Source organism: Lytechinus pictus, chromosome 16 (genome assembly GCF_037042905.1).
Source record: "Lytechinus pictus isolate F3 Inbred chromosome 16, Lp3.0, whole genome shotgun sequence".
NCBI classification, from domain to species: Eukaryota; Metazoa; Echinodermata; class Echinoidea; order Temnopleuroida; family Toxopneustidae; genus Lytechinus; species Lytechinus pictus.
The window spans coordinates 25,087,343-25,107,140 of NC_087260.1; the positions used below are offsets into that span (position 1 = coordinate 25,087,343).

At 36.3% G+C, this 19,798-nt stretch overlaps 1 protein-coding gene across 4 annotated transcripts; it reads right to left on the reverse strand.

Moving 5' to 3' along the window:
- Nucleotides 1-1,686: 1,686 nt before the first annotated feature.
- LOC129278515 (DNA polymerase delta subunit 3-like) lies at nucleotides 1,687-18,065 on the reverse strand. Of its 4 annotated transcripts, XR_010295980.1 has the most exons (13): nucleotides 17,575-18,065; nucleotides 16,183-16,238; nucleotides 15,454-15,556; nucleotides 15,010-15,049; nucleotides 13,445-13,577; nucleotides 12,760-12,856; nucleotides 12,025-12,225; nucleotides 11,143-11,392; nucleotides 6,859-6,966; nucleotides 6,119-6,298; nucleotides 4,230-5,502; nucleotides 2,601-4,012; nucleotides 1,687-2,024 (listed from the first exon to the last, which is right to left on the reverse strand). XR_010295980.1 is itself a non-coding variant. In XM_054914668.2 (11 exons), the coding sequence occupies exons 1-11, from the start codon at nucleotides 17,638-17,640 to the stop codon at nucleotides 5,288-5,290; spliced, it is 1,449 nt and encodes a 482-aa protein (XP_054770643.2). In that variant the 5' UTR covers nucleotides 17,641-18,065; the 3' UTR covers nucleotides 1,687-5,287. The 4 variants fall into 4 exon arrangements, 1 of the variants encoding a protein (XP_054770643.2); XR_010295978.1 differs by having other exon boundaries at nucleotides 1,687-4,012; XR_010295979.1 differs by having other exon boundaries at nucleotides 2,601-5,502.
- Between the last annotated feature and the right edge of the window lie 1,733 nt (nucleotides 18,066-19,798).

Here is a 19,798-nt window from a genome sequence, read left to right on the forward strand (position 1 = left end):
TTCATAGGCAGGCATCACGCAGCAGGTGCTTTGCTTGTGGTATTGCAGAGCTGCCAAGTAGTACTGTTTTTCCGTATTTAGTACGTTTTTGCAACCAAAATACGGCAGTACGTTTTTTCTTTAAAAAATACGTTTTTTGTATTTAAAAAAAAAAAAATAAATAAAATTATAAATTTATTGAGAAAAATCATCTCTATATGTCTCTATTTCATAAAACGTACACAAATATGGTTATTAGATCAATGTAATTTCAGGTAACTTTTTTTTTTTTTTCAATCATTTTGTCAAAACCAGAGTGAGATATACACAAGTTTCAATGTTTTTTTTTTTCATCTGCAAGAGCAGTGCACATTTTAGCTTGCATGCAGCTTGAGCGCCGTGATGGGCGAGTGCGCCAAGCATTTTATTATGAAATACACTTTTTTGGGGAAAAATACAAAATATTTATCTCACACGGTAAAAATACTGATTTTTTTGTCAAAATACTGATTTTGGGGGATAAGAATAATGAAAATGCAAAATACAACTTGGCAGCTCTGGTATTGTTGGAGAAACAGGAATAACTTACAGGAAAATGAAACCCTTTAAACAAGATAGGTTGTGCAAAAACAGAAAAATCAAAGAAACAGATAAACGAAAGTTTGCAAAAAATTGAATGAATAACAAGTTATGAGCATTTGAAGTTTAGATCATTATTGTAATGTAGATTGGCAACACGACAAAGATGTGTGATGTCACGTATGAAAAACTTTCCCATTACTTTTCTATATGTGTCACTTAAATGTCTCTATTACATCTATCAGTAGGTCGTGTATTCTTTCTATAGGAGGGCATGCAATACAGATTTTCAAAGATTACGTTATGGATAAAGAGTTTGTATCACGCTAAGAAAGAGCTAAAATAACAATTTTCGGGGTATTTTATAGTCCATCAAAGGGAAAGTTGTTCACATGTGACATCACAAATATTTGTCGCATTGCCAATGGGAGGATCTCCATAGCATTAGTGAATGCAATATTCATATGCTCACAACTTTCTCATTATTTGTCCAATTTTTTTCAAACTTGCTTTGATCTTATTCTTTGATTTGTCTGTTTCCACAAAAGCCAACTTGTTCCAAAGGTTTCATTCTAAATAGCATTCTTGTATTTTATGAGTGGTATGATTAATGAAAGGGCTGGTAATGTTCTGCACCCGTTTCTCTTGGTTTTTAATAAAATTTCATATTGGTCAAATTTTTTGCTACCCAAAATGGTCAACAAGACCTAACTCCTAACAGAATGTGAAATAATTTTAGTATTTTATGACCTGCAATTTTGAGTTTATCAATTACCAAATCTCTAAGAAAAAAATAAATATAAAATACAAAAGGAGTAGTGAATGTGTGACATGATCAACAAATGCATTTGCATAACACTTATGAATATTACTGTAACACTTGTATTTTTTGTAGTAATTCAAATAAAACTTACCAATATTTGTGCTTGTTTTGTCTCTTCTTTTTTATCAAAATCAACTGTACATTGAGGTCAGCTTGGTGTTTGAAAAAAAGAAAACATGTGGTAATGCATTCTGAGTCTCTGACAATATACAAAGATGAATTCCAAAAGTTTATTTTTAACCACTGCGAGATCAGTAGTTTTTCAGCCAAGATAAAACAAAATTTCGACATTCATAGCAATGTAGTGTAGTGCCATTTCATATTTTTATTGTTTTTAGCTCTACTAATACAAAAATGGTCTCTGCTGGCTAAATCAATTATATAGATTCAATTTTACATTTAAACATACACAAAAGCACTCCATAGATTCATGAATGAGATAGATGCAAACAAATGATCTGTACTCAAAAATATTTTCTGAATACCTGTACATATCCATGTGATGTAATTTGTATGAATTATACCATTTTTGAAATACAAAAATATAAATAAAATATACATACACATCCTTCTCAAGAAGCAGTAGGCAGCGGCTAGTTGAGGTACCAGTAAGTGAAATATTCCCTAAAAGGGAAGGTCCGGGCTGAAAATATCTAAATCTAAATAAATAGAGTAAAATTCACTGAGCAAAATGCGGAAAATTTCATCAAAATCGGAAAACAAAGCTATTGAATTTTGAAGTTTATCAATATTTTGTGAAAACAGTTATATGCACATCATCATGAATATTCATTAGGTGGGCTGATGATGTCATATCCCCACTTTCCTTTTTCTTATGCTATTACATGAAATCATAATTTGATTCATTTTTTCATACATGTGTAAATGATGTGTCTCCATTATGATGAATTAAGTTGCGGCAAATGAATAACTAATGTACTTGATAAGTTGTCAATCCAATTGTAGTTCTTGGTAGAAATTTTTTGAATAAACCTAATATCATATAATAAAATACACAAAAAACAAGTGGGGATATGACATCATCAGGACACCTAATGAATATTCATGAAGACATGCCTAGAACTGTTGCACCGGAATGATGCAACTCTTTAAAATTCAATAACTTTATTTGTTATCCGATTTTGATCAAATTTTCAGCATTTTGCTCAAATTATTGAGATATAAATATCTCTAGCCTGGACCATCCCTTTAAAGAAGCTTCATATCAGAAGCAACGTTGCAGACTTTGAGCCATACAGACATACAGGTTCCATGACTTTGCTGCGGCGACAATTGCTCTGATGGAAAATCAGCATGTTCTGCCAAATATCAAACCAAATCAACCAACCCTAATCCTGATGGTTACATCATTCTGAATCTAAACATCTTATTACAATCCTAACTGGACAATTCCATAAAATAATCAACCTTTCTGTACATCTGACCCCATTTTTTTCAAGTTTTACTTCATAAACTGACCAAGTCTAGTCATTTTAGAGCATTACAGACTGTCAAAAGAACAAGAAATCAGAGATAGAAAATTTCATGAAAGTCCCACACATAGGGGGTCGGACATACGTATTTGATTGATTGATTTATTTATTTATTTATTTTTTTTATCAATTAATTTATTTATTTCGTTTTGTTTACCCAGGGCTACCCCATCAGTGGACTAAGCACCGTTTTTCTTGGGGGCCCTGCATACAAGTAACAAATACATCAAATAAATACAAACAATAAGAAAGTATTAAACAAGAAAGAAAATATGTTAAAAAAGACAAGCAACCTGCAGGACACACACACAGACATACTGAAATACAAGTGTGTATGTAGAACAAAAGTCAACATATATTATGCATATGCAAATCCATATAAGTATATATTCACAATGATCATATGTTGAATGAATTTTAAGGAATTGCCCAACTTCATCCATATGCCATCTTAGATATCGAGACAGGAGCAAATGTCGCAGGAGCAAGTGTCATGTCACCTAAATATATCACACAAAAAAACCCACTTTTAATCACCACATGGGGCCTGTTGCATAAGACTTTTTACCTGAGAAAACTCTGGTAAAAACTGAAAACTAAGGTTAGTCTGATTTCTGCCATTGACTTTAACACAGGGCAAAAACTCTGGTAAAAATAACCCGAGTTTTCTCAGGTAAAAAGTTTTATGCAACAGGCCCCTGGTGTATCATAAACTGCTTCTGCAATCTTTCATACAACCGTGTAACCCTTGAAATATCATCTAACTGAAATATGGAAAACATTTGGCACCTCGAAAGCAAAAGGTGCAAAAGTATTCGTCACCATCAATCAATGAACAACCAAGGAAGCCAGTGGTGTTTGCTGTTAGAAGAGGAGCAATTAGAGTGCTTGCCACTTCGTCACTTTTACCCTGATCAGCCTACACTTCTTATCAGTCACTCTTAATAGTCAATGTGTGATAGCTCTACATGTTAACAATATTTGATATACATACATGACATGAGAAATCAATGGTCAACTGTACAGAACTTATTTTATACCTTTAATTTATTCATACCTTCCCACAGGGATGCCTGTCAGTTTTATGCACTAGGCCTGAAAAGAAGCCAGGCCCCATATGTGTTGTATGTTATAAAGCCTGAAAAGAAGCCAGGCCCCATATGTGTTGTATGTTATAAAGCCTGAAAAGAAGCCAGGCCCCATATGTGTTGTATGTTATAAAGCCTGAAAAGAAGCCAGGCCCCATATGTGTTGTATGTTATAAAGCCTGAAAAAGAAGCCAGGCCCCATATGTGTTGTATGTTATAAAGCCTGAAAAAGAAGCCAGGCCCCATATGTGTTGTATGTTATAAAGCCTGAAAAAGGAGCCAGACCCATATGTGTTGTAAGTTATAAAGCCTGAAAAGGAAGCCAGACCCATATGTGTTGTATGTTATAAAGCCTGAAAAAGAAGCCAGACCCATATGTGTTGTATGTTATAAAGCCTGAAAAAGAAGCCAGGCCCCATATGTGTTGTATGTTATAAAGCCTGAAAAAGAAGCCAGACCCATATGTGTTGTAAGTTATAAAGCCTGAAAAAGTATAAAATACATGTAGGAAGTTGTCAGGGCCTGATATCAGGCATCTTTGTTCCCATATTAGACACATTATTTTTACATGGGAAATCATGTCGGTATTAGACCATACAAAATTGGTTAATAATAATGGTAATCCAAATAGAAAAGATAAATAAATAAAGTTGAAGTTCATAAGGCCTGTCATTCCTCTACATGCAGTATGAAGATGATGAAAAAAATTGGTATTGCTTCAGCAAGAGTCACACAAAGTAGTTTATGAGAGATAAGAGGTATAACAATAGTTCGCTGCATATTCTACAAAGATGAAATGTGCATTATTCATTGGTAAACATAGGTTTTATGAGACTTCTGAGGAAGGTTTCACAGTATAATTCATCTGGTTTTCATGACCTTGTCTCAAGTATTCCTATCATTCCAAGGCAGCTTTCTTGTCAAAACACAATATTTCATTGAATCTGTTTAATAAGTGTGAGATGAAATATCTTTGACCCAAAGTAATTTAGGATCAACATCATAATGTTATTGTCATCTTGTGTAGCCCTACTTCTGAAAGACATACTGCTTGATAGCAAATATTCATCTTTCAATCAGTAGTCTGAAATATTGGTTCAAACAGATGAGGCTTGTAGAATACTTCACACAAAGTATTATTAATGTCAAGAACAAGTTCCAGAGTACTTTCTCCTCAGTCACTTAGAGCATCGTATGGACAATCCTCATCAAACAATGTAAAATCTCCACTGTGGTCGTAAAGTTTAGTGTCTCTGCAAACCCTTGTGTACAAAGCTATCTTCTTTGTCTCTCTTAATGTTAGAAATCATAAATCTTTTGATTGATCATTTCTTCTTGAAGAAGCTCATCAGGGAAGACTGTTTTCCTTTACTGCTCGGTGGCGAGCTCTTCTTCCCTTTTCCTTTCTTTTCTTTCTTGTCATCCTCCTCATCAGAATCTCTGCTCTCTTTTTTTGGTTGCAGTTTGGGTTTCTGTGCTGGTGGAGGGACATCGTCGTCGCTTGCATCAGTTGATTCGCTTTCCCATACCTTCTCTGTGACTGTAAAACACAAGTAATCGTAGGACTCAAGACAAACTTTCTGTAACAGAATTCATGGTCTTGATTTTTTGTGTATTCTACTTTCATTCTGCCATTAAAGTCAATTTCTTTGTTTATTCACAATTCTTCTTTAATTGATTTGATTTATTGATTTTCAACATTTAAAAAGACATAATAATAATACTTAAAGTATAGTATGTACAAACACTGCCAGATAAAAGATAATGCAATAGGAATGGATAAAATTAGATATATTAAGCCCTGTGTAGACTAGAGAACTGCATGTAAGTAATACATTCTCAAACAATAGAAGAATTTGAAAAAACAATGTTCTTTTCAAGTAAAATGAAAGAAGGTATATTCTTATTCTAAGTCCATCAAAACAGCAAGAATAATAGTGTAATTTTGAAGAGAAATTAATAACCTCCAGGGGCCTGTTGCATAAAACTTTTTACCTCAGAAAACTCTGGTAAAAACTGAAAACTAAGGTTAGTCTGATTTCTGCCATTGACTTAAACACAGGGCAAAAACTCCGTTAAAATCAACCCGATTTTTCTCAGGTAAAAAGTTTTATGCAACTGGCCCCAGGATTTAAAAAAAAAATCTTTTGACTTACCCATACATCCCTCATCATCAACAGTGACTTTGCTTTTCAGTACTCTCTTTCTGATTCTCCTCTTCCCGGTCGATGACCTTTCCTCTGAATGGCCCTTTGATGGGGGCGTGGCTTCATCTTCCTCATCTGATTGGAGAGCCTGGGCCACAGGAGGCGGGGTAGGTGGAATGGGGCTGTCATCTGAAAATTAGTGTTTCAAAGATAAATTAATGTCAGGTGGGAGTTGGTCTAATATTCATAGCATATATTCTTATGTACCACCTAACTTCATCAGAAGTATATACAAGCACAGCCTTGCACCCTAAAATAATGATGCATATTGCCCTGGCTTTAGCAGACCAGCTGTTACCTGCACTGTGTTTCAATGCTTCAAGGAATACAGTCCTGCCAGGTACCCATTAACCTAATCTCAGTTGAGTGAAGCACAATGTGGATCAAGTTCTTGCTGAAGGAAATGACACCATGGCTAGGATTTGAACCCACAACCTTTCGACTGAAAAGTGACAGGAGTCACCACTATATCACAATGCTCCCAAAATCAGTATGAATTACTATCACCAATATAAGATGATATTTCTACTGGGGCCTGTTGCGGAGAGAGTTGCATTGAAACAAAACTCACAAGTGCAAGTCCCTTATACACTGACTTCATTGGTTGAAAACCAAGTTGCATTTGATTTCTTTTAGTTGCGTTTTTAATCGCAACTCTTTCTGCAACGGGCCCCAGATGTATTACCTACCCATGTCATCTTGTTCCTCATCCTCCTCCTCCTCTTCACTGCTACTGTCTTCCTGCTGGAGGATCCGCCTTCGTTTCCTACCAACCGTTTTCTTCTGCCTTTCATCATCTGCACAATGTAATCATCAAGAGAAAGGTAACAGATCGACTTGGATTATCAGCAATACTATATATCAAGGCTCCCTACTCACCCCCTCCCATACTTTGCTTCCTCTTCCTTTTCTTCATTTCTTCTAATTCTCCTTGTTCTTACAAACCCTGCTTTTTCAGGGGTTTTCCTTGTCTTTCTTTCATTACTTTCATTATTTGCTGTGTTCCTTTTTTTTTACTGTCATGATACTGTGGGATTATACTGATTTGCATTGCCAGAATGCAAAATTACCTTTGTAATACACATGTATGTACAGAAGGAAGGAAAGACAAATGAATATCTTATCTTATAATTCTGCTTCAAATTCAAATAGCTATAAGCCTATAATGAAGGTTAACTCAAGGCAAACAGCAGCTTAAAGATGTTATCAGATTCTCTGTTTATTAACTAATTAGAAAGGACAAGAAAAAATTCAGAGCGACAGATAGAGAGTTTAAAAACAGAAATGAACAGTTCAGAAGAAAGTCACAATAGGTTGCGCATGTGTGACGATTTTCGATTGTGCAGAAGGCATTAGGGCGTTGGCTCTGTGCTCACTACAAATACACAGAGCACTCAAGAGGTAACGTCCTTCTGCCTGACAAAGAGAAAAGGGAATTGATGTAGGGGATAGGGCTTTATTGTTGAGAAAATTCTCTGCCGATATCATGCTAAAAACATCTTAACGATATCGATAACTAGCAACAAAAGAACATAATCAATATGTATTTTTATGCATTATAGCGATGTCGCATGCTCGCGTTGGTCAAAATTTGTATCTGCCACTGTGCCAAGAACGCTTTAAAATCCGCGTTCATCGGATGTAAATGACTACAAAGCATCTTTTAACAAACATATTTAGCATAAATACATCCTCACCTTTCACATTATTAGCATTATTTTAGGGTGCGATGAAGATTTATCAATAATTTGGGGGCTGTCACATTGAAAATACATTTTATTTTATTTATTTATTTGTCCTTTTTTTTAGCAAAACTATTTAACCTTATCTTGTACTCTAGCCAGGTTGCAAAGAGACAGGAATTTGATTTTATTCTTCAATGAGCAGAACTTCTTTAATTTAGGTTGCCATCGATGACCATAGCTAATTGAAATAGTTACTTTTGTCAAGGGCAGTGAATTTTCCATGCCGTGCTTGAATTGGTCCCTTTTGTCCCAGGCAGGGATCCATTCCTTTTGACCAGCTGATTGGGATAGTTTAGGGCAAGGGTGTGTGTGCAGTAGTTTTCCATCAGATTTTGGCAGAGACCATTTTTAACTTCGGTGAGCACACAGCTTATGTGCAGTTTTGAAGCCAGTAGAGAAATTACTATTATTCCGAACCATTCTGAAGGCATATCTCTAGGCTTTTTTTCTTTTAGAGCAGCCTTATGTTCCCATTTGTGAGCTGCTAATCTTTATTACCTGCATGAGGTCAGAAAGCAGTATTTAAATCATTTTTTGAGCCTGTTTTGCTGAAAGTCATCGGTGAGTGTAAATGACTTTTCCATCCTTAAATTTTGTTATGCAAAAAGAAAAAGGAAGAAGAAAAATAACATGTATAATATAATGTGATTTAAGATGTGATTTATTGTGATAGTTTTGTAGAAATCAATATACATTTTCTTGGGTTTATAGAGACTTTAATGTTGTTGAAAAGTTACATTTGAAGTTGAAGCTTATACTAGTTAGTAATCAAATGTTTGAAAAAGTGAGATAAATAAATGTATGAAAGTCAGACAAGTCTGAATTGGATTTATAAATGCTATTTACAAGTAAGAGAAGAAATATTTGTTTTAGGATATATTGTAGAAAGGGTTTTGGTTTAATTAAATTTTAGATGGTGCCAAGGTGGGACGTAATTCCCTGACGACTTCTGGTCATTGAAGCCGAGCATTTCCGAAAGTCACGGAGGACGCCGAGATTCCCTGAGATTCACCGAGAGTAACCGAACAAGAGATACGATTGATTTTGGTGACGTATACACGTGATTGTTTGTCGAACTAAAGCAGGAAGTTTTGATAGAACTATGAACACTGATGAGAATGATAATCCGATGGACATTAATAGTTCAGTTATTTAGAAACTTGATTTTATAGGGGAACTTTCAATATATGTTGCTTTTTATTTTATCTCAGTCCTTGACTGATGTTGAATATAAATACTTGTGTTCGTCGATGGATCAATACAAGATCCTCACAGTTGATGTTAGTGTTGAGATGAGGCAAACGATGTTCAAGAGGAAAAGACGACAGTTTTAGAAAAAAACTCTGATAACAGCGAAGTTGAGATTATATTTGAAAATGGAATGTTTAATATTGATATGTGATTAGAACAAAGGGTCGAGAAGTTTGAGTTAAGTGTTATATTGATTATATTATATTTGAATGTGATTCAGGTTATTATGAGTGGATCAGTACAGGATCCTTCATAGAGTGAGTGGTGATATTGAAAAACAAACCAATTCTCGCTACCCCAAATAGGAACAAAAATCTCATAATGCGCGAGACGATATAATTTTCACTCCGTCGGGTCGTCATCACCACTTCCGGTTCAGAGTCATGCATGTTCGCGATACTGAATTTTCCACCACGCTGAAATCGATGCCACTCAGCGTAATATGTACAGATTATAATACTTTTTATTTAATTTGGTCAGGTTTGATTCCATTTGAATTATAAATAAAAATAGAAAATATATTTCACGTGAAAATAATTTATATTCATGTTTTTATTTGGTTATAAAAAAATAAAACAAAAAATGAATATCTTAAAACTTTGCATTTAGTGACCGGCCTGACATTACGATCGTATTCGACTAGACGCTAAATATATACACTACAGCATTAATTCCGTTCAATTTTTCGTCGACCACAAAATGGATAAAAAATAAGTTTCGGAACATAAAAAAATCTTAACTGACAGAGAAATACCGTGCAATGGAAAGCGTCGGGCAGAATAAGTGACTTTAACAGAAAAGGCCGTTAAACTGTATCGTGAAAGAGAGGGTTGTCATCACGAACTTTCCGAGCGAAAGCGACGTTGTGTTGTTGTGGATGACGGCACTGTTGTTGATCTGAATGGCAAAACAGTGCATTGGACTTCCGAACAGGAAGTTGTAATACCGAAAAGCTATCCCATAATGCAATGCGCGATACAGGGATTTTTCCCGGATCTCCACGAAGTCGCTATTTGGGGTAGCGAGAATTATTTTGATATGTTGAAGATAGACAAAATGAAACTTTAAAACAGGTCGATCAAAGGCATATTCAGTTGTAAAGATATATATATGTTTGGGTGTCTCGAGACAAGGTAAATTTGAAGTGGAAATAATCTTTTTGAAAATCTACATTGTATTTTTTTTGGTCCTGAATTTTATCAGAAAGAAACCATTTTTATTTCTAATTGTAAACCAACAAAATTATACTTAAATAAATTGTAAATAATATCATACTGAATGGCACAAGTTTGACGTGAGTTTTATTTGAGTATATCCATGTGACAGGGGCTTTTTGGACATCATTCTGAGCAGTCAACGTCTTTCGCTTATCCGCCATTGTGATATCGTGCTGTACAGCTTCGAACGTAGAGGGCAGCAACACACGGCTAGGCTGTGAGATAGCTGTCTTCTATGTTAGTTGCACTTGTGATGTTTTCGATTCGATCGAATGGAGTCGAGTGCAGTCACGATGTTTGGATTGTCATGATCTCACTCCCACTTCGCTATAATAATAGCGAGGTGGGGGTGAGATCATGTTTTGTGGCAAGTATTTTGTTGAGATTTTGGAGTAATTTCTGTTGCTGTTCTGTGCAGTTTGATGAAAAATACGTTTTCTGTGATTTTCCGTTCGAAAAGCCACTTTCAAAGGGCCGTATCCATGAATTATGTGAAATCGCGGAAAATCACTGTGTACATATAAATAGTGGGTATTATCGACAAAGAGAGAAAGGTTATCGATATCGCTAAGTGGCCAAAACAAGCGATTATCGACAGGAATATCGATAAAGACGTTATCAATAACAGCACTAGTAGGGGAACACCCTCCCGCCAGCTGGGCAATGATATCATTTGAGCAGGGACAGAAAGAGATCACAGCTAAGAAAGAAAACCTTCTACAGAATTTACAGATGTGGAAGTTTGAAGACAAACCCTTACCTGATTCTGAATCTGAAAGATCTAACCTCTTCTTCTTTTTGTCTGCCTGACGTGACCTCTGTGACTTTCCTCCTTTGACCTCTGTTTTCTCTTTCCTGTTAGCTTCTACATCCACCTCCTTGTCTTCCTCTTTCTTGATTGGACTCTTCTTGTCTTTCTGTGAATCTCCTGCTGGTCCAGACGACGTTGGAGGCGATTCATCTTTTTTCTTTTGACTCATGAATGCCAGCATACCCTTTGGCTTTGGTTTCTAGAAACACAAACAACAAAAAACACTAACTGCAATGTCCAAAAGCTTTTCCGGGCTGTCAATCTCACCTGGATTCTCCTAGTGAAGGACTAATCTAATCGATTCCACAATATCTCATACATTACTACAAACAGAATTTTATGAAACTAATGGTGCGTTGCAAGAAACTTGCGATCAATTGCAAGTCTTTTTTCGGTCCCTAAACCAATCAAAGGTTTTGAAATAAATTGTGAATTTGCGATCAACTGATAATCTGCTTCTTCAAACATGCAATTTTAACTAATTTGCGACATTTAAAACTGATCCATCAATTGTAAAATTGCAACAGAATATTTGCAATTGATTGTAAACATTTTCTTGCAACACTCCCTATGTGAATATTAAAGTCCATCCACTGGCATCAACAGGGGATTTGGTTTATTAACATCAGAGGTTTATTCATCAGAAATACATTATCCTGGACAGTGTTTCATAAAGTTATGCACGACCTTACAAAAGACTGGAACATGCTCTTAGGTGCTACGTCAGTTACACAGGGATATATATCATATAAGAAAGGATCACCAGTCATGCATAAAGTCAATCGTAGCTTACAAACAACTTTATAAAAAAACCTGCCAGATTATACATACCTCCTCTACCTTCTTCTTTTCTTTGACAGGTGGATTTTTCTTTTCATTCTTGGAATCCTGAGTTTTGCTTTTTGTTGTTTGTGAGGCAAAGCTGGCTTCGATTGAGCCCTTCTTGGGTTTTGATTTCTGTGACGCTGACGAAGACGACGATGTCATCTTGGAAGACGTACTTGAAGTATTCTGATTGCCAAATCCATTTACCTGTGTGAAAAAAATCCCATTACAATCAAAGCTTTTGGAATATAGATTACACAAAAATACAACAAAATTTAAAGAAATGTCAAATAATTCAGTAGTGCAACAAGGATATGATTGAACCAAAACAGATAAGATGGCAGCATAACATATACTGAATCTACAGTTTGTTCCTGCATCCTACCATGTTAGGAAGGGATGGGGGGGGGGGGCTTTAAAGGTTGAGAGAATACAATCTAATTACAAATATTACTTATAACAATGTTTGTAGGGCAATTTATAGCATGCTGGTAGGAAAAAAACAGGAAAGAAATTAATGATCTTTTCAGGGGCAACATTTTAGCCCAGTAACCCATATTTGGAACATTTCCTTCATTTTAAATTAAAGCATTCAGGAATTTTCGGGGCTCTTAATAGGAGCATTTCATGGGCAGCTCCAATTTATTTTTCCCTTGGTAGTTCATGGATAACAATACATCAATTCACAATAAAGCACAAAAAGAATCTGTACATTCATGCAAGACCATTTTAACATCTTACCTTAGGTTTTTCTGTTGACTTTTGTTGGGCTTGTTGATTCCTCTCTAGTTCTGCTAATGATCTTACTTCAACTGATTCACACTGAATACCACTAAATCTGGAAAGTATACAATTGAAAAAAGGAAATCAGTTAGAAATATTATGATTACCTTCTTGATTAACAAATTCCTTTTTGTCTATTTTTAATTAATATTGAACTGTTTAGATTACTTGATGATGAACAAGCGGAACCTGTTTAGGTATTTTGAAGTAAGAACACAGAGATACCAAAGTGTGGTAATCACTTTAAAAGTTCCTAGTGATCTTATTTTGTGATACTGATATGCATAACTTTACCTGTCAGAAACTAGAATAGAGAGTTCGTTTTTAATGGCTTGGTATTTTTACAGAAAACTTTTTTAGTATTTCTGCCAAATACTATATAAAAGAAATGTGAGAAAATCACACTGCCTGACCGGAATTTTGATCCTGAGACCCTGGCTTGCATGACCAGTACTCTTCCAATTGAGATCCAATCCAGGGGATGTATCATTCTTTTTTGGAATTAGAAATCCAATTTTCGGGGAAATCAGTACCATAATTCCCTTCAAAAACATTATCTTTCAAGAAGTGTTCAGATTTCAACAAATTTTAACAGAGATGAAATGTAATTTGCTGTAATTGAGATGAGACCTACAACAATTACCTGTTAGTCTGATTAATATTCTGTTTGGTGATTTCATAGTCTGTTGTGAAAAGTGAGCTGTTATCCTTGAGGACACTCTTCTGTATACTGAAGACATGCTGGCCCAACACCTCCTTCATATCGGACTTCACAGCTGTGTTATAAATAAAAAATAAAGATGAAGTTTAAAGGACATACATGTACATTTTTTGAAACTACCAAAATCATAAAAGATCAGAAAATGCCTTTCACAAATGAGAGTTTTCTTATAATGGCAGACCTTTTTTAATGCTTATAGCACACAGTATTTGGTAAAGTGGCTTTTCCTTGCAGTTGCAAAGTGCTTCACAATTTGCTTGACTGGATATACAATAATGTTCGCCACTCAACAGAAATAACAATCTTAAGAGACTAGTCGAGCGATAAAGACAACCTACATTCATTATTAACATTATGCAACCGGTGTGTTGGCTCAGTTGGTAGAGCGTTCGTCTCCCAACCGGGAGGTCGGGGGTTCAAACCCCGGCTGCGTCAGACCAAAAGACGTTAAAAGATGGGAGTTGCTGCTACCGTTTGGCGTTCGACAATTAAAGGGTTAGAGCCTCGTCGATCTGGCGCTGCACAGCGGCTGCCGGACCCAAGAGCAAATGGGCAAAACAAATTTTTTAGTATTTCATTTCTGGTGTCAATTCGAACAATAAAATATGGACTTTAAGATTTTTTTAAGATTTAAGATCAATATGTATTCAATCCCCCGCCCTTTGTCAGATAAAATATTAGACGATTCCTTTCATGAAATGCCGCTACATTGTTAAAGGATTTTAATAGGTTAAATTGATAACAAGCCTATAAATCATGTCCCTGATATATCATTTTCACCTGATAGCAGGAAAAAAATGCTTTAAATGGTGATTTAATTTCCCTTCAATACTTGATAGGTTTGAGGAAATGAAAACAAGAAAGACAAGGTAAATATGAATTAATTAGTTTAACAGGATAACTCATATGCTATTACAGCCTTTTGGAGACTTGGAAAGGAAACTATAAAATCAATCCTGGCATTGACAAAAGGAAGCAAGTGACATATAAACCAAAATAGATTTTGTTCAATGTTTTTACATTTTACAATTTTTTTTTAATTTCTTCTTCCAGTCAAAATTTCAAAGAAATAAACTGACTGGTCAAGCATAATGCTAATGTAATAGTGTCTATATGATACCTCAGCCACATTTGCTCTATGGCAGCTGTACGGCGAGTCGAAAACAGCCATTATTTTCAGTTTTATTCAAACCACCTATAAGTAGCTATAAAAAAAAACGTAAGTTTTCGATTCGCCATACGTCCGCTGTAGAGCAAATGGACTTAAGTATAAGTCAACATATTTTGATATTTACAGGAAATCATACATTTGTTACTTGCATCATTTTGTCGATTTACAAAGAATTATTTACAGCATTTCTGAAAAGACATCAGAAAAAGGGGATTTTCCCTACCAAACCTGATTTTTTAATGAAATGAGAGCAAGATCAAGAGTTGGCATATTAAGAGTTGGTTTTATTCAAATTATTGATTGTTGCATAGCTTACCATCTAACCCATCTTCATTCACGATAGCAATCTTTGTCATCTTTAGGAATTTAAACATGAAACAAAAAACATGCGAGATGATGATTATTCAAATACTGCATTAATCTACATCCATAAACACATATAGATTGCCTTTTTAAAAAGTACTAGACAATTATAAACTATAAATTTATTTTTATTCCTATCATGATATGGGTCAATGTAACATGTGCAGTACAGCTTCGTAAAAACAGGAGTCTTCCATTGGAGTGTTATGACATTTTTTATAAAGAGTTTGAAAAAGAATAATAAACACACCCTAAGTTCTAACACTTTCAGAGCCAATTTTCTTTCTACCTTTGCATCCACTACTGGGACTGACAATGTATCTTCCAACCTGATCCACAAGACCACAACTCAAAGTTGGTAATGATGAAATTACACTTGAATGTTCGATTTCGTTACCTGGGTTCCATTTTTTGTTTCTTGCGTTCCTGTGACTACATAGGTTACTCGTAATGTGGAAGATCCTTTCTTCTTCTGGTCAATAAAGAATGTCTCCAGTAATCTTAAAGATTGAAGAAAACATAACAGAAATTACTTGCAGCATTAATCAAAAAAGAGGAAAAAAGGATTACCAAAATGGAATTTATAAAGTAATGACAGACAACTATTAGGAAATGAAAAAGAGAAAGGAAGATGGTATCATCTATTCTTGATGATGATGGTGATGATGATGGTGATGATGATGGTGATGATGGTGGTGATGATGGTGATCATGGTGATCATGATGATGGTGATGATGATGGTTGTGATGATGGTGATTGTGATGTTGATAGTGATGAAGACGGTGATGATAATTGTGATGGTGATCATGATCAATGAATATGATACTGCTAATAATTATACCATGATGATGAGGAATTGGATGTGATGAAAATTACAATGATTGAGTGATGATTTGGGGGTAAAGCAATGAATATTAAGTCCCCATCCATCATTGCTGTTATCTTCATTTTCATTTCTTTGAAATGCTGTGTCAGGTAAGTAGCTTTGCCACATAAAGCATCAAACCTTCTGTATTACATTGTAATGCAGTTTAGTAAATCATCACTCTACTAAATTGAGCAAAATGAATTTACAAATTTTACACATCTAGGGAATTACAATTATTTATTATCTCCTTGTATTTACCTCTTTGCTAAATTCACATGAATTTCTAGTGTCTGACTGAGCCACTTGTAAGTCACCTGGAATTGAGAGTGTGAAAATGATATGGTTGGTTAAATGTGTAGAAAAATCATCATAGCATAGATCTGACAGTTATATCCCAAGTCTACTTTTAAGATACTAAAAATTCTTTCAATCACTATTACACTTACATACATGTAAAACTCATTTATTTGCTTTTATTTCTTTATGATATAATCTTATTATTCTTTTTGGCCTTTTTGAGTTTTGGGGACTTGTTTTTTGGGGAGAAACTGGCCCCAGCCCCACTGACACTGCACCTCCCCCCCCCCCCTTCCTGGCTACCCGGCTTGAGCTCGCACCATTTCAGTTAAATTGGCAAAGCCAACAAAGGTAAAGCTAAAAGGAAAGGCAGAGTTTAAGAAGTGCTGGTATAGGTCTCCACGCGGATTTCGCTCCTGTGCAAGTCGAATTACTACATCACAGAATTGTGAAAACATGGGTGATTTCAAGTTCGGTGTTGGTGTTGAGAGTGTAAAAAGGCAGCTGAACCGAGCTCCAACACCGAGCTGGGTTCAGAGGAATGATACCGATTGCGTTATCGATAGCACATGACGTCACGCCTCTGCGCTGCGCTGCTAAATCATCTCAACTTCACGCGACAAGTCTCGACGACGAAAATGAAATCGGAGAGAAATGCATTAAATTCTCATCATACAGAATACCAATGTTTTAAATTAAAACATTGGTATTCAAATTTAATTAATTCAAGAATTCGAAAGAGTGAACATTATTCTTCATCAAAATATATACAGCTCAAATGATTTGTACTCATCTTAAGCTGTAAAAGCTAATTTTACGAGGATGTTTCATCGTGTTCGCCGCCTGTTCACGAGCTTGAGATTGCCAATACCAACACCAACACCGAACTTGAAATCATGATTTGCCCAATCCCTGGGGGTTGGTGTTGGTGAATGGGGAAATTGCACGTAGATCGTCAACACCAGCCGCAGTGCTGTGTTCAGCAGACGACATTCAACACCAGCATTTAACACGAACTGCCGGAAATACGTCATATTTTCTGAGGTCAATCCCAACACCAGCCTGATTTCAAGTACGGTGTTGTGGCTGGTGTTGGTGTTGTCACAACACCAACACCAGATTTCAACACCGTAGGCCTACTTGAAATCACCCAATGTTGGACTTGGATATGTGTGGTTAAGAATCGCATGCACATACCGTATGGCATTTCATTCGGCACGGCGATGTAATCATATTTTTGGCACTGCACAGCACAGCCACAGGCACAGGGCTTTTTTTTTTTTTTCTTCAATATTTTAATGTATAACTACAACTTAGGATCTACGGGACTTTTACGGTACAGATCATACTCACAATTCTGTCTTCGTCGAGGATATACTCCTCTAAATTTTCGAGATACATGCTTGTCTCGCTGTCCATTTTTATTCAGGATAAAATTTTTGGCCCAGTGACGTGAGAAGGAACGTAACACACTCGATCTTGAATTGAACTGTGGCGCGCCATTTGACTGACCCTCTTCAACTTCCGAAGTTCCGGTTTCGATTGCAGTGCTGTCGCCAACAAAAGCGTTCTTGGTAACGGCCTTGGTTCAGCTTTTTTGTAAATTTGGACTGTGCACGTAATCAGGGTGAGCATAAAACGACTTATTTTATTTGCAATCCATAAGTTTCTTGTAGACTACCACTACCATACCATTTTTGTTGTTGTTTTTTTGCAGGTGGTAGGTGTGGCCGTGGTCGGCCAGCGTAGGCGTAGCCGTAGCGAGTAGATGGAGCCGGGCCCTATCCGCCGCTTCTCCTCCTCACCTCGGCTCAGCTGCGGCCGGCTGCGATAGCCTTCGCCTCGCAGCTCCTGGAATAAGCTTAGCCTTAGTTTAGTCTAGACCAAAAGCTTTAGTCTCTGTATTTTGGTTGTTCCACTGAACATTTTTTGGTTGTTGCGCGACAGCCAAAGTAGACCTTGTAAATTGTAATTAACGTTAAGTCACTGTTTTTTTTCCTCTTTAGTTTATCTTTACCCGTTTTGCCTTTTCACCTTTTGGTGCATTTCAGGCCAAAACGGAATACATCTCTAAGACTAAGTTAATAATCTAATTTTGGTCCAGTTCTTTTTATATTTTCATGAAAAAAGACAAAAATCGATGAGCCCCTTCAGGGGGATTTTGCATTGTTAACCCCCTAATGGCGGCTGCATGATCGCGAGCCGTCTGTGTACGACTACGAGGAGAATTAAAAAAAAATTAAATGGTTAAAAACTCCTCGAAACAGACACAGCTGCCAGCTGTCTACTCCTGGACGAAATGCCTGGCAAGCTGGATATTTTGTTTGGGCGGTATCAGGTTGTATGGCAGTGTATCCTATTGCCAGACACCTTTCTTTCACTCACTTCAGTGCTTTAAATTGCAACTAAGCCTAGAGGAAATACAATCAAGAAAAATTTGCACTTGCTATTCCAAATATTAAGAAAATTATGAACACGATAAAATTATTTTACATTTACCAACCATTTTCTTTGCATCACACTTGCCGCATACCCCTCCACAAAAAACAATTATTTTCGTGCATGGCAAATTACATCATGATTCCGGACGGATAAAGATATTCTTGATTATAATGATGTAAGAAAGATTTTTTTTCTCTCTACATCTTACATCTATTCCTAAATAGATGTTTGTCAGAGATTATTCCCTCAAACAAAGATGAGCAAAGGAAAGTAACATCTACCATGGATCACCACTGATATTAAATGGAAAATGAGGAAAAGAGACAGGCTTTTTAAAAGAGCAAGATGACAGCTTAGTACTGCTGCTTTGGAAACCTACAGAACTTAAGATTCAGGAATTATGTGGCTAAGCTTGTTCACAGGCCTGACTACGTGAACAACATAATTGGAACCAGTCTTGTTAAAAACCCCAAAACCTTTTGGTCATACATCAAAAGCTGCCGCTCTGAATTCCTTGGAATACCATCTCTACGCACAAGTACTAAGACGTGTGCTACAGCCAAAGAAAAGGCAGAGGCCCTTAATGACCACTTTCAGTCAACGTTCACTCTAGAAAGTAGTCAAACATTGCCATCTAAAGATAACTCTCAGTCTCAATACCCACCAATAGGGCACAGGTCTACAACTCCATACTTAGGACTGGTGTGGAAAAAGCAGTTGAGACAGCTGAATCCATCTAAAGCATGTGGTCCAGATTAAATCCCACCGAGACTCCTGAAACTTGTATCCCAAGAAATATCTCCTGCCCTCTCTTTCTTGTACCAGCAGAGCTACAACTCTGGTGTTGACAAGCTGGAGCCAAGCGCTTGTTGTCCCAGTACACAAGTCAGGTGACAAGAGTGAACAGTATCGTCCTATTTCACTCACATGTATACGGTAAGCTGTAAACTCATGGAGCATGTTGTCCTTAGTCATGTCTCAAAGCACCTTGTATCTAACAATATCCTGACGGATGCACAGCATGGATTCCGACAAGGACTCTCCACGGTCACCAAACTAACGTCAGCAATTGATGACTGGACCTCTGTCATCCAGAAGCGAGGACAAGTTGATGCTGTCTTTTTTGATTTCCAGA